The sequence below is a fragment of the Pteronotus mesoamericanus genome, unplaced genomic scaffold, assembly GCF_021234165.1.
Source record: "Pteronotus mesoamericanus isolate MK-2021 breed Mesoamerican mustached bat unplaced genomic scaffold, CSHL_Meso_final contig_82, whole genome shotgun sequence".
Lineage (NCBI taxonomy): Eukaryota > Metazoa > Chordata > Mammalia > Chiroptera > Mormoopidae > Pteronotus > Pteronotus mesoamericanus.
In genome coordinates, this window is record NW_026555265.1 from 9449303 (window position 1) to 9464424 (window position 15122).

General features: G+C 41.5%; 1 protein-coding gene across 1 annotated transcript in view; it reads right to left on the reverse strand.

The window, feature by feature from the left end:
- Positions 1 to 15122, reverse strand: part of SLC9A9 (solute carrier family 9 member A9) — a 507378-nt gene that overhangs the window by 106612 nt on the left and 385644 nt on the right. The window contains exon 13 of the mRNA XM_054585160.1: positions 8461 to 8512. Within this exon, the coding sequence (XP_054441135.1) occupies positions 8461 to 8512 (52 nt within the window). The remainder of the gene's footprint in view (positions 1 to 8460; positions 8513 to 15122) is intronic.

Here is a 15122-nt window from a genome sequence, read left to right on the forward strand (position 1 = left end):
CTTAAAACTTGAAAGAGCTCACATGGGGAAGCATGAAAGCATTTGTTCTCTGCACAATTGCTACTTCTAACTTGTAGTCATCTGGAGTTCCAAGGACTGGAAGTATAAGTAGGTTCACAAGGGGGAGAGGTTAATGAGCTGATGGTACGGTCATCTTGTTATTAAATAACATTTCATTTTGCCTTGTGAATATTCAAATATTCCTAATAAACTTATAGAAAACAGAATACAGGTTCTCACATATACATCATCCATACTTGACAATTGTCAAGTATGGAAAAAAATTAACAATTTTTCCATACTTGTTCCTATGCTGTTGGAATTGGCCTCATAGAACGTAAATTCCATGCTACACGCCTACAAATATTTCAGAAACTGAATACATACTAAGCCCTAAAACTGATCTCACCTGATGAGGGTTTTTTTATGTTACTGTAACTAATACTATTTTGAGAAAAATATAATGAATACTTCAGAGCAAATATCTTGGGTTTTCCTTAGGCCAACATTAAATTTATTTTGGCTATACTTAACTTGTAACTTATACAGCCAAGTTTTTACTGTTTTGAACCAAATTCCATACACTGATATTTATCTTACTTGTAGATTCTACAGTTACATGCTCTAGAAAGCAGAAATAATAATGAGGAAAGGTAAACAGAGGAAGGTGGCACCTGTACTTTAGTGGGCACTTTCCTAGATCAGGTGCAATATATAAAATCACATTTAATCTTTAGCTTGACCAATTAGGATACCTATTAAAACCCCTATTTCATAAAGGATGAAATTGAAGTTCAAAGAATTAAAGTAACTTTCTCAAGATGACAGTAACAGCAAAAACTTCCGACTACTTCAGCAACACCCAAACTCCAGTCTCTAGCTCTTCAACTCAGTGAGCCTCACTCAAGCTCTCTGCTTGACTTGCACTGTTCTCTGCTTGGACTGTCTACCTCCTCGCACTGTATTTGGGAAAGGGCCTGCAGGCAGAAGGTCTAGAAGAATGTAGGCTCACCTCACTTGTTTTCTTTCTCTCCAGGATCATAATTCTTCATTGTCTCTTACCCAATGCATGAGTTACTTTCAGTGTGTTCGTGTATTTCCATCTAAAGCAGGTCTCTTGTTGGCAGCATATACATGGGTCTTATCTCATTCATTCAGCTACCCTGTGTCTTTTGATTTGAGCATTATAATCCATTTACATTTAAAGTGATTATTGGTAAGTATGTAGTTATTGCCATTTTATTATTTATATTTTTTATTTTTTCTTCTTATTAAAGATGTCCCTTTAATATTTATTGTAATATTGGTTTGGTGGTATTGATGTATTTTAGATAGCAGTTATTTTATCATGGGAAGTCATTATATATTTTGAAAATTGTTTTTTTAGGGGATATTACTGTTTTTATTTCAGATAAACACATAATACTATATACAGTTGATCCTTGAACAATATTGCTTAAACTGCATAGGTCCATTTACACATGGATTTTTTATTTTTAATAATATTTTAAATTGTAGTTAACCTGTAATATTATAGTAGTTTTAGGTATATGACATTCTAATTAGACATTTATATAACTTATAAATGTGATCATCCCAATAAGTGTAGTACACATCTGACATCTTACATAGTTATTATAATATTATTGACCAAATTTCCTAAGCTGTACTTTATATTCCTGTGACTGTTTTTACAACTGGCAATAGACACATCTTAGTCCCTTCCTTTTTTTAATCTATATCTCCATCTCCCTCCCATATGGCAATCATCAAAATATTCTCTGTAATTATGAATTTGTTTCTGTTTGTTTGTTCCTGTTTTGTTTGTTCATTACTTGACTTTTTATATTCCACATATAAGAGAAATCATATGCTCTTTGTCATTCTCTGACTTATTTCACTTATCATAAAGCATCCTAGGTCTGACCATGCTGTGAAAAATGGCAAAATTTTATTCTTTTTTATGGCTGGGTAATATTTCACTGTATATATGTACCACCTCCTCTTTATCCATTCATTTATTGGTAGACACTTAGGTTGCTCCCATATCTTGGCTATTGTAAATAATGGTGCAGTGAACATAGGCATGTACATGTCTTTCTGAAGTATTTTGGGCTTCTTTGGATAAATACCCGGAAGCAGAATTGCTGGGTCCTTCTTTGTCTCTTGTTATAGCCTTTGTTTTAAAATCTACTTTGTCTAAGTATTGCTACACCAGATTTTTTTCATTTCCACGTGCATAAAATATCTTTTTCCATTCCTTTACTTTCAGTCTCTGTTTGTCTTTAAGTCTGAAGTGGGTCTCTTGTAGGCAGCACATATATGGGTCTTGAATAGGTCTTATCCATTCAGCCACCTTATGTCTTTTGATTGAAGCATTTAATCCATTTACATTTAAATAACTACATTCAAAGTAATTATTTATAGTTATTGCCATTTTATCATTCTTTTTTTTAATACTTTTTTCTTCTTAAAGAATCCCTTTAACACATAATAATAATGGTTTCGTGATGATGAACTATTTTAGCTCTTTTCTTATTTGGAAAACTCTCTTTATATCTCCTTTGATTTTAAATGATAAGCTTGCTGGGTTGAGTAATCTTGGTTGTAGGTCCTTGCTTTTCATCACTTTGAATATTCCATGCCAATCCCCTCGGGCCTGAAAAATTTTTGTTGAGAAATCAGCTGACAGTCTTATGGGAACCCTCATGTAGGTAACTAACTGCTTTTCTCTTGCTGCTTTTAAGATTCTCTTTTTCTTAACCTTTGGCATTTTAATTATGATGTGTGTTCGTGTAAAACTCTTTGAGTTCACCTTGTTTAAGACTCTCTGAACTTCCTAGGTTTGTATGTCTATTTCCTTCACCAGGTTACGAAAGTTTTCTGTCATTATTATTTCAAATAGTTTTTCAATTCTTTTATCTCTCTCTTCTTCTTTTGGTACCCCTGTGATGTGAATATTGGTATACTTAATGTTATCCCAGAAGTCCCTTAAATTATCCTCACTTTTTTGGAATTTTTTGTTTGTTTTGCTGTTCTAATTGGGTGTTTTCTGTTACTTTGTCTTCCAAATTGCTGATTTGACCCTCTACTTCATCTACTCTACTATTGATTCCCTCTAATGTATTCATTTATGACTGGTTCTTTTTTGTTTGTTTGTTTTCCATCTCCATTGTTATGTTTCATATCTCTTTTTAAAATTCTCATTGAGTTCATTTACTCTTCCATTAAGCTCATTGCACATCCTTTTAACCAGTGTTTTGACTTCTGCATCTTGTAGATCGTGTCCATTTTATTTAGTTCTTTTTCTGGATTTTTTTCCTATTCTTTCATTTGGGACATATTTCTATATCTCCTCATTTTGGATGCCCCCTTGTGTTTGTCTTTATGTATTTGTATATCTGCTATGTCTCTTGGTCTTGGTAGAACACCCTTATGGAGTAAGTGTCCATGGGGCTCAGTGATACAGTCTCCCTGGTCACCTGAGCCAGTTATTCCAGGTGTGTTAGTTATGTGGGTTGTGTGAACCCTCCTGTATAGTTCAGCCTTGATTGCTGTTGGCACATCAGTGGGTTAGATTGACCTTCAGGCTGACTCCTGGGGAAACTGGCCATGACCCCAGCATATGAGCTGCTGTGGGGGTTAGGAGACTGACTTCAGGGATCAGGATTCACTTTAGTGGCATTCTATTGCCTGCTAAGTCTACTCTTTGGGTATGTTGTTTGTAGAGGTGGTTGAATAGTGCTCTGGTATGATCTAAATATAGCCGCCAGGAATGTAAGTTCTGGAGACTCTTGGGAGGGGCTCTGGTGTAGACCAAGGTCAACTACTGCCTGTGCCCAGCCTGGGGCCACTTGATATAAGTTACAAAATGGTATGAAGATTGCTGCTGCTTGTGCTGGGTGTGGAGGTGCCTGGTAGAAGCTAAGGTGTGATCTAAAGTAGGCTGAACCAGTGCTGGGACTGGACTGGGGCCATCTAGCAAGAAGTACTGGGCAGCTGAGGCCAGATGCTGTTTATCTGGTATTTATAAACCTTTGAGAGATTTTAGAAATTCTACAGCATGAGTGGAGACAGGCCCTACATATGGAAAAGCATGGTGGAAACACCTTGAGCAGACCAAAAATCTGAGTAAGTGGGGTCTCAGGGAATCGCCAGAGTGGGGAGAACAGTGTGAGCCAGATTGATGGGGTCTCATAGATGGCCTTGCCTGCCAGCTTTTTGGGCAGCAGGCTCAGCAAAGGAATAATGGCTTCTGCCAACACTTCTGTCTGGGAGTAAACTGTCCCTTTAGACATTGCTCTAAAGCCAGTCAATCCAGTTCCTCCCCGTATGTCCCTGGTGCTTTTTGAGCTGATGCCTTGGTATTAGAGCTCAGAGAAAATAAGTCTGAGTGAGTCTGTGCATGGCTCCATTAGGAGGAACTGCCTGGGACACGAGAAGCCTCTGTCTCACTCACTGCAATCCTGGATGGCTTTTATAGCCAGAAGTTATGGGGACTTCTCCTCCCAGCACTGGAGCCCTAGGCTGGGGAGCCTGGTGTGGGGCTTGGACTCCTTGCTCCTCAGAGGAGACCTCTGCAGCTGAGATATCCCTCCCAATTTTCATCTGCCAAACATGGGTGTGGGACCAGCTAGTTCTTTGTCTCCACCCCTGCTATCAGTCTTCATGGGCTTCTTCTTTATATGCTTAGTCATAGGACTTTTGTTTAGTTAGATTTCAGGTCATTCTCTGAGTCGGTTGTGCTGTAATTTAGTTGTAATCTTGATGTGGTCATGGGAAGAGGTAAGAACAGTATGTACCTGCTCTACTATCCTTACTGTAAGTCCTATACAGATTTTTTCAGTAAATGTTATAAATGTATTTTCTCATCCTTATGATATCCTTAATAACATTTTCTTTAGTTTATTATAATAATACAGTATATAATCCATATAATATATGAAATATGTGTTAATTTCTTATTTATGTTATGAGTTAAGGCTTCTGATCAACAGTGGGGCATTAGTACAGTTGATCCTTGAACAATGTGGGGCTTTAGGGACACTGAACCCCCATGTAGTCGAATATCCATGTATAACTTTTGACCCCCCAAAAGTTAACTACTAAGTTTAACTGCCTATAAGTTGGTCCATCATCTTATGTTTTTATATACAATCTGCAATTTGTAACCTAGGATATTGGAATTAGGGTAATTTTTGATATACTTTTAAGTAGAAAATAAGTAACTGTATACACAATTACACTTGAAATATAAGGATGATAATAGACTGCACTCAGGGTTATCTTGGAAAGTGAGTGAGTTAATGTAGATAAAGCGCTTAGAACAGTGTTAACAACATTATCAGTACCTAACACATATTAGGATGATCAGGAAAAATGGCAAAAGGGAAAAAGAAGAGTAATAGTGGCAACCCTTCTTGGGTAGCAGGAATTTCCTATTGAGAGGTTAAAAGCAGGTGTGATGCTCTAGTGAGTCACCTTCTCCGAAATTCTGTGCTTCTAAAGACACAGAATGAGTTCAGAATCAATTACAAGGAGAACTTCCTATGGGGCAAGGGGAAGGGTCCTGAGGTTTGTTCATGTGTGTGAATATGTGTGTGTTTTAATTTAAGAGACAGAATTCACAACTACAATACCTTCCATTTTTCAAAGTAGCACATTTATGTAGAGTGTGTATTAAAGTTTAACAGTTGCACATGGAACATGCTTTCTAAACTTCTGGGTCAGGTATAAGTAAGAGTGCAATACCATTCATACTCTAAAGGTGTTACAAGGCAAAAAGAAAAATTACGATGTTGTTAGTCACAGCTACAACTTCATATTTCCCAAAGCCTTTTTAAAAATTTTTCCATGAATAAAGAAAATTTTTCTTTAAAATATGTTTATTATTGAATTTGAGAATGCACAATCAATAATTACCATAACTATCTCTGAATTTTTTAGCTTTTGATAAGTAAAAATAGTGTCTCATTTTTAAGAGGTTGACCTGTGCAAAGCTTATTCTGTTTGTTAATGCAAGCCCAGTTTAATAAGTGCTAACCCAAGTGGAGGCACCTAGTCCTCCTAAGAATTAAGGATTATGCTCTGCCATCAGGCTGAGAAAAAGGTGCTGATAATAAAACAATGAGCTGTCAGGCAAAAGGAGGACGGAGAGGTTACTGACACATGGTTTGGAAAGTACCAAAACAAATGAAGAAAAAACTGTCTGGGCTGAGTGGCTGCTGCATGGGTACTGCAGTTTGTTCCTACAACCTGAGCCCACTGCTTCCTGTATCTTGACACTGAACACAAGAATTATTCCAAGGTGTGGAGGGAACCTTTTTCTGAAATGTAGCGACCTGGTAGCCACACATTATCATTATTTAGAACACTTTCAGGATGGTTCTTAAAATAAAAATTATTTTTAAGCAGCAGCAGCTCAGTAGAAACCATGCAAATTATGTTAGTTAACATTTAGATAGCTCTTTATCAGTCCCCTCCAGCAAGCCCCAAATGAGGAACTTCTTTTAAAACATAGTGGCCTGTGAAGTTTTGTATGACCTGAGGAGAGAGTATAGTTTTCCCTCTAATGAGAATAATTTAGTATGTTACTGATTATTAATTTTCCCCCCACTTTGGTTATCAGAAAGCTTACTTATAGCTCAGCTATAGCAAGTCTATAGAACCTTATGTTTTAACTATTTATGATTCCTTTTTTTTCTCTTTTGGTTTTGGCTTTCTGCTTCTATTAATTTTTTTACTGAATTTTAAAGTTCTTTAAAAATATTTTACTATTATTTTATTATATGTGGTGATGTAAGCTGCCTCAAAGCTAATTTAATTGTTAGGTAGTAGTTTTCGTAGATACAATTTCACTTGTCATAAAAACCTGGAGAAGTAGACATTATCATTATTCACCTTCTGCACTACAAACAAAGAAACTAGACTCAAAGATGTAAAAACTTGCTTCAGATCCAAATACCACATAGTTTTCACTGCACTGTGTTGCACCAACTGATTTACTAACAATAACAAAAATATTTTCTACTGGTTAAGTATCTTCAGGTAAGAGTTATTACTGAATTAACACTGATGTGAATGAGCTAAAATAAAATACATTTAAATTGTAAAAGAAAGGAGTTAGCCTAATAGGTAATATTATCAATAATTATATGTGATCATAAAATATTAGGCTGTTAGAGAAAGATAAAGAATCTATCTTATCACTTATCAAGGAAAAGATATGAGAAGGGTAAAATTTAGATGAAAGCTTTACTTGAAAGTAGAAGAATGGATTAGTTGACCTATATGAGATGAAAATGCTTTGTGAAAATCAGCAACTGCCAGCCCTTAGCAACCGCTCACGGCAGCCCACCAGTGTAAAGAGATGGCTCTGATCTCCTTCTGAGGTCACCAAGCTGGCCCCAATCCCAGTGTGCTGGCACCCTCCTGTGCTCAGGTCTGCAGTTAGGTGTTTCCTGGGCAAAGGGGTGTCTGAAAATACACCAGCCTGGCTTTGCAACACATGCGACACAAATATTAAAGTATATGTGAGCTAGGATCATTAGCATAATTTTCCAGCCCTTTCTGAAGAGCACAGAATCCTTCCTTCTTTATGTCTATGTGAACCTGGGAAGCAGCAGCACTAACCAGCTGTACCACATTGATGGTACTGTAGGGAAAAACCATAAATAAAAGAGATGGATCTTCTTCAAGTTTAGATATAATTGTACGCAATTCTTAAGCAATATCACTTACTATGCTATTTGATCATGTCTGTCTACTAGCAATTTCAGCAAAAGGTGCATCATTTCTACACAACTGTTCAAGCGCTGAATTGAAAATGACTAATGCAAAACCTCAGTGACATGTTCTACTCTGACGTCAGGTTCAAATCCAGAGGTTGGAAAATACACTTCCCTTACTAGAGGGAAAAACAGATTGTTCTGAAAGATTTTCCTTAAGGATCTTCAGGTTTCTGCAGGTAGTGATTGCTTAGCTAAGTCAGCTGCTGTGCTTTTGCAAATGTTCAATATTTCTGTACACCTGGACCTGGTAAATAAGAACTCATGTCCCAGAAACACGTCTATTTGTTGGATGCCCAACATGCATTGGACATGCATTGAGAAAATTTCATTGTGATTAGTTAGTTAGCAAGTCACTCAGCAGGGATTTGAGCTCTAGGCTGCCTGGTTCCAGGAGTCCTGATCTTGCTCCTACACTGAGGTTTCCAGGCCTCCTGCTGCCACACAGAGGACACAAGTGTATGTGAGGGCTAAGCATTCCAAGGGTTATGCAGTGGTTAGTGACTCCCTGAATCCCAATGGATTTTCTAGTCCTTTGATTAGTTTTATCTGCAGATGTAGCTCTCTTTAGAACAAGAGAGCCCCTGCGCCACATGCTGAACAAGCATGGGACATTCCCTGGAACAGAACATGTCTTATCTCTATATTTTAAGCATTGGCTTCTTTGACTTGCCTGGTGTGAGGAGGGCTCTTCCTTCAGATCTTCTTCCAGGTCCACACCAACTCTGTTAAAGAAAAGAGAAAACTGGTAATGGCCTCGCTGTAGTTGGGTCAAGACAGTCTTGTGTGTCAGATCACCTGAACCAAACACAATACAAAGCAGAGGAAAGGTTTGGCAAAAAGCCATTCTACCTCTCCCAGAATCAAAAGAACTTCAACTAGATCTAGGACAAAATGAAACTGCACAGCTGGGCCTGCAAGCAGCGGGGAGATGGGGCCCCAACAGCCATTCTGTTGTCTTTCCCAGCGAGAGCAGGGCCTGACAGCCTGGAATAGGAGCCTTTAGGAAAACACTCTGTAGCCCCCACAGCGGGGGTCCCGGAGGGAAGGCTGCCGCTGCACTCACTGGCTCAACTGCTCTGGGCATGTAGGGGCCCAGGCTGGGCAGCCCCCCACAAGATAGAAGAAAGCAGGTCCCTTGTCCAGGAGCTCACAGAGGCTGCCGGTGTAGAGGATCCAGGTCTGTAGCACCTGAATCTTATACAGTATTTTTGGAGGGGGGCGACCTTTATGAAAGTGGCTTTTGAAAATAAATTACCAAAAATCACATGCTTTTAAAACCTGGGAAATGTAAAAGATATCTCAAAATTCAGGGAATACATATAATATTCTAATTAGTTAACTGCCTGATGCACCTCCAAAATAAATTTTAGTTAAAATAAGTTTGTAAATTTTTCCAGCATACTTTGATCCTGTATTTATATGATGATTATGTATTAGAGAGAATAGGAAGAAAAGGTAGGATTCCCTCTAGCAGGTTTGATCAAAATTATTGATAGCTGGGAGGCATCGTGGCATGCCTGCTTATACGCAGACACACTTGTGTACAGCTCTGCTACAGGTAAGTGCCCTGCAAAGACAAGGTTCCTGATCAACCTTCCGAGACACATCTCAGTGTGTGTGTTACATCATTGAATATGTTCCTGAGTTTGCGTTTTGATGGGGTGTCGTCAAGAGAACAACATCCTCTACTTTGACTTTCATACATCTCTTGACAGAATTCTCCAGACTGGTTTCTGGCTCAGTGCATTTCAAACCTTGTTTTTCCTCCACCCCCTACAGATTTCTGATGCCAGGTGCTACAGGACATGCTGGTCTTTGGTTCAACTGGAGGCACGTTCCTGGAAGCCATTCCTGCACCAGGATGGCCAGCAGTCACTTGCCCCTGCAACAGAAGTGACCCTGGGCCACACAGGCTTATCCCACTAAAAGCAAACTAAATGTATTTCCGATTCAGCTTCCCCTTGGTTGGGTCTGCCATCTGCTCGCAGCCACTCCAGGACCATGTGACCAGAGGAGAAGTCTGAGGGACGGGAAGCTGTAATGGACACAAACAGCGCTTGACCCCAACTGGGGCTAAAATATATTCCTTTTACAGAACTTACAAAAACATAAGACCATGGGAACACAATGTGGGGCTCTTCCCATGCTCTTGCAAGAGCCAGAGCAAGTCAAGGGCCCTGGAGCTTAAACTTCCTCTGTTCCAGAGGGGGCCCTGCCTGTTGTGTGCTGGGGTGAGGGGCAGGTTGGGAGGGCCCTGGGGGTGGGCTGCTCAGGACCACAGCTGGCACGGCCTGCACCAGAGCCTTTCCTGTGAGCACCACGCTGTCCCCAGCTATAGAGCCTTTCCTTCAACTAGCCCTGTAAACACAGTCCACCTTGCAGTTCCGTCCTCTAGGCCAAAGGGGGGGCCCGGGGCGGGGGGTTGGGTCAGGGCAGGGGAAGGAAGGGAAGGCAGGGTTAGAAGCCTGCAGGCAAGAGCCTGTGGGAAGAAAACTGCAACAGTGAAGAGGGAGCCAGTGAAAATACCTGATTCTTCAAAAATGAACGTCCTCTGGGCGTGAATAGCCCCTTCTCTAATCCAGGGGGAGAAATGGGTAACTCTTTATTTTATTCTGAACTTTTGGCCTTCAGGTAACTGGGAAGAACCTCTGGAGGTTGACTGGCCTAGATTCTCTTGGAGTTGACAGAAGTATTTGATCTATTTCATTGGCTGGAGGGAGGGAGGGAAGGGCAGGAGTGAGGAAGGAGGCAGAATAAGGGCAGGGAAATAAAAAGAGGAAGGGGAGGGAGGGGCAGTGCAAGGATGGGGAGGGGAATGGGGGGAAGTAATGAGGAGAGAAGATGGGGGAGGACGAGAGATGGGGGGAAGAGAGAAGATCGGGGTGAAGGGAGGGAAGAAGGACAGAGGATATGAGTAAAGGGAAGGAGGAAGGAAGGGGTAGGAGAAAGAGTGGAGGGGGTAGTTAAGGTCCAGCCTCCCAAGGTGGGCCCAGGCAGTGACCTTGGGGTGTGGATGGTCTGAGTCCACTTCTGTGAACAGTGGGGCTTGAGCTGGTGGCCCCCCAGCCCCCTTTCCCATGGGGCTGGCCCACCTTAGCCCCTCTGGCGGGTCTGGGCCCTCTGGCTGATGCTGGGAGCCCCCAGGAGCCTCTAGTGCTGGGGAAGCCTAGATCCCCACGCCTCAGAGCCACTTGGCACCCATGTGGGTAGCGACTGAACAAAGATCCTGAGGTTCCCACAGCTGCGTCTGTTGCAGGGGTGTCCAATCTGTAGCCCATGGGCTGCACGCAGCCCAGGATGCCTATGAATGTGGTGCAACACAAAATTACAAATTAACTTATAACCTTTTTTTCTGCTTATCAGTTTTCATTAGTGTTTGTGTATTTAATGTGTGACCCAAGACAACACTTCTGGTTCCAGTGTGGCTCATACTGGAAGACGCCATAAGTTTGGACACCCCAGTAGAGCCTTTTTCTAGTTCTCTATCTAGAAAACTGGAGAGGATAGAAATCCAATTTCACAAGGTACCCCACATTTAAAGTTTGAGGCAGTATATGCTAAGGTTTCCCACTACCATTTAAGCTTTCCTCCTCAGCAGCAGTCAAAACAGACCTTTCGAGTTTCAATTATTCCAAAAGACAGCTGCAGCTGAGGAATGACAGCAGGGGATCGGGCTTTTCAGTTTTATGTGGGACTCGGTGGAGAGCATCTCTCAGTGACGAGCGAGGACAGGCCTCTTTCCTCCCCCTGTTTTACAGAAGCTCAGGGGCTGCTCCTGGGGCCAGGCCCACAGCCCTGTTTGGCCTGAAGCAGATGAAGATTTCAGGTGGCTGAGGAAAGAGAAACTATGGAAGCGATTTTCCTCCTAGGGAAGTGGATGGTCGAAACAGACACCCTTCATGCCCTCCCAGGGCATAGAGTTTGGCAGGTTTAATTAGAAGAGTCTTAAAGACTTACTGTAATTTAAGTGCTGAAAGGGAAAGGCACATGAGAATGATGCCTTCTTTCATTTGTGATCTTAACTCTTTATGATAAAAGTTGTGCTAAAATGTATTCCCTTGCTCCTGGTCCCTTATACAGGGTGTGACTGGGATACTCCTATCTTCACTGGCGTATCAATATCACTCTGGCCCCGTAAGGCTAACACTCACTGTGCTATAATGACCTCTGAGAAACATATGAACTTCTTTATGCCCACATTAAATGGTCCCTGCCTATTAATCTTTTCTTTCTAAAATTCTTGAATCTGCTGGTTCGATTGCCTTGATCACCTGCCTGTGACCACGTGTTAACATTTTGCCCTTATGTTTTCCTCCCTTTTGATGTAGTATAGAACTGATAACCTGATAGTCAAGTCTAATATGTTTTTTCTTTTCAAGTTTTTGGTACACACACATATTCAAACACATACAACAAAAAATACAATCCAAACATTATAGAAGGGCTTACAATAAAACACAGTTGTTCTCTGCCCCACCCCTGCATACCCTCAGATCAACTCTCCATTGATTCCGAGGGAAATTTTCTGCTTTCTCTCCATTGTGAGAGATGAACTAATATCACATGCTTGGCACATTCACACAGCATCCCCAGGGTTAAGCAAACATGCCAGCTGTATCTGTGTCTCTTTATTCTCCTCCTCAAGAAAACAAGTCACAATGTGAAAGTGACATTCTTTGCAGGTTAACCTGGAATCCATTCACTTTCATGCATTAGGATCCTTTTCACACTATGGATTCTTGAGGGATTATTAGAAAGGAGACATGGTGTCAACCCTGGCTGGTGGTGCCATGTACATATGCAGTAGCTTCCCGGGTGAGATCACAGGTGTACAAGATGACGTTCATTCTTCTTAGGTGATGCTTTAGACCCTTAAGCACCTTCCCAGCAGTATTAAGCTATCCTTTCTGCTGGTCCTATCTGGACGCAGTGCTTTAGGGCTGGGAATTGGACCTATCCTTGTTTCTGAGCACCAAATACGGTCTGAATTCTGGTGCTGCTGGGATCTCCCAGTGCCTCTCCCATTGACTGAACACCCTCCCGCCAAACTAGCCAATGGTTTGTGCATCTGAGGTGCCTCACATCCTTCCCTGTGCTTCCCATGGCTGCCCTTCCCTTTCTGATCGCCACTGTGGACCACCCATCTCGTTGCCCTGCCATAGCTCAGATCCGCCTCACTTCAGCTTCCACTGACTTGGCCTACCAGTAGCTGTACACCCTCAACTCTGTTCTCGGCTCCCACACCAACTCCTTCCGAGGGGCACCTGTGGTCGCCCTGTCCGGGCCGTGATAGCCCTGCTCCACCCTGTTTTCGCCTTTCCGGTTTTACCCATTTGCGCAGGGGCAAGCCGGTGCTCTGCGCTCCGCTCGGTACTCCGGTCCTGGCTGGAATCCTAGAACTCAGGGCCACTGGACAGTTGCTGAGGGGCAGTGACTCACAGCTGCTAAGGGTCTCTCACTGGTGTGTGGCCTGCATCACTTGCTGTGTCTTGGTTTCCATGTTAGTACAATGCAGATAATAAAAGAACCTGCTTTTCAGGGCTGTGGTGAAGGTTAAATGAGAAAATCCTTATAAAATGGTTAGTTTGGGACCTGGTATCTAGTAAGCTCTGAACAAATGTTAGCAGCTATTGTCAATGTTATTGTTTTTATTCATATCAGTATGTTTTTTTTTTTTTAATTAGTGGGGCCAGAGCTAAGTCCTGGCACACTCACCGTTTGCTAATTTCAGAGATAAATCCCCCCCAAATGCCCAGTTCTGCACTGGGCAGCTCCTGAATATATAGTAACACCTACAGTTTAGCCATAGAGAGTGGCCAGTACACAGCAGGGATTTCTAGTTTCACAGGAAAACATCATTTCTATTTAAGGAGGCCAAGCTTCCCAGACAGAAATTTATTTACAACTTGTAGGTGGATTAGGGAGGAGAGTGGGGAACAAAGAAGGAAAGGAAGGTGCCTGTAAAAGTGAGAGAAAGGGAAGGAAGGGGTAGACCTGAGCAGGAAGAGCAGCAAAGAGGAGGAAGGGAAGCCTGCACTATTGCACAGACTGGGGGCGGGCGCTGGCTGAGCAGCCCTGAGGGCCCCAACGGCCGCCCCGCGGGGTGCCTGGGGGTGGGGACGGGCAGCCCCCCACAAAGGAATTTCTCCCGCGTAAAGAAATGAAGAATGAGGAAAGGATTAAAAAGCGACGAAAAAGCCTGGTTAAAATTTGATATGATGTTTTGCATTCTTGATGTATCTTTTAATTTTAAGCAAGTTGAGTACTGCCTCTGTGGTATTCAAATGGAAATGTAAGTGAGTTTTGTGTATTCCCAGCTGTGCCCTCCAAAGTCTCACTCCCCAGTTTCCTCATTTTCAAGGAGCATGCATCCAGCTCCATTTTTGGAACAGAACACACCACACTGCACCTCCCTTCCTATCACGCCTCCAGTCTTTGGTGAGTTTTATTAGACATATTAAGATCTCAGGATGCTTCTATATCCAACCACGCCAGAAAGCACTTCGAAGTTGGGTCTTTTTTTTTTTTTTAGAGGGGAAGAAACATAAGTAATGAACAAAGGCTCACTTTTCCCATTAAGGCAAACAAAATCCATTCTGATCCTATCACTTAGCACCTCCTGAAAGGCAGTGAAATATTACTAGGGGTCGATCTCATCGTGTGAATTCCAATAGTCTTAGGTGAAACTGTGGTTCTTTTGAGCCCCTGATGACAGATACTGGGTGGTGGGGAAGAGAAACCATTTCCCCGAAGAACTGTATTTAATGGAGGAGTCTGAAAGATCCTTGGAGCTTTGAGAACATTGTGTAGCTAGGAGAACATCGCCAGTGTCAAAATCTGTACTTCACCCCACCCCATCCCATATTGTCTGAATAAACATTAGTGTAACTATGCAGGACCTAAATTAACCTACACAATTAATCATTCAAATATTTTAAGTTTGCTTTGCAGAAATAAGAAAATGAACTAAAATAGGCAGGAAAGCTCACTTTAATTCATATTGTTATCTCGGCGTGGTATAGTGGTTAGGAGTTGGGACCATGCAGCCAGACTGTATGGGTTTCAGTTTCACTTCTATCATTTACTATATTTGTAACTTAATCTCTTTAAATCTTGATTCTTTCAGCTATACATGGGAATATGCATGTATGTACATTTTGGATTATTATCAGGATAAAATGAGTTAATAATGTATATTGTATTATAAGTATACATATATTTCTACATACTATATGTATGTGTAAAATATTGGCTGCCACTTAGGAAGCACTCATGAAATACATTCTTTTTGTTCTTGGTGTTACTATTAGAGAGAAATTGGTGTACCCTACC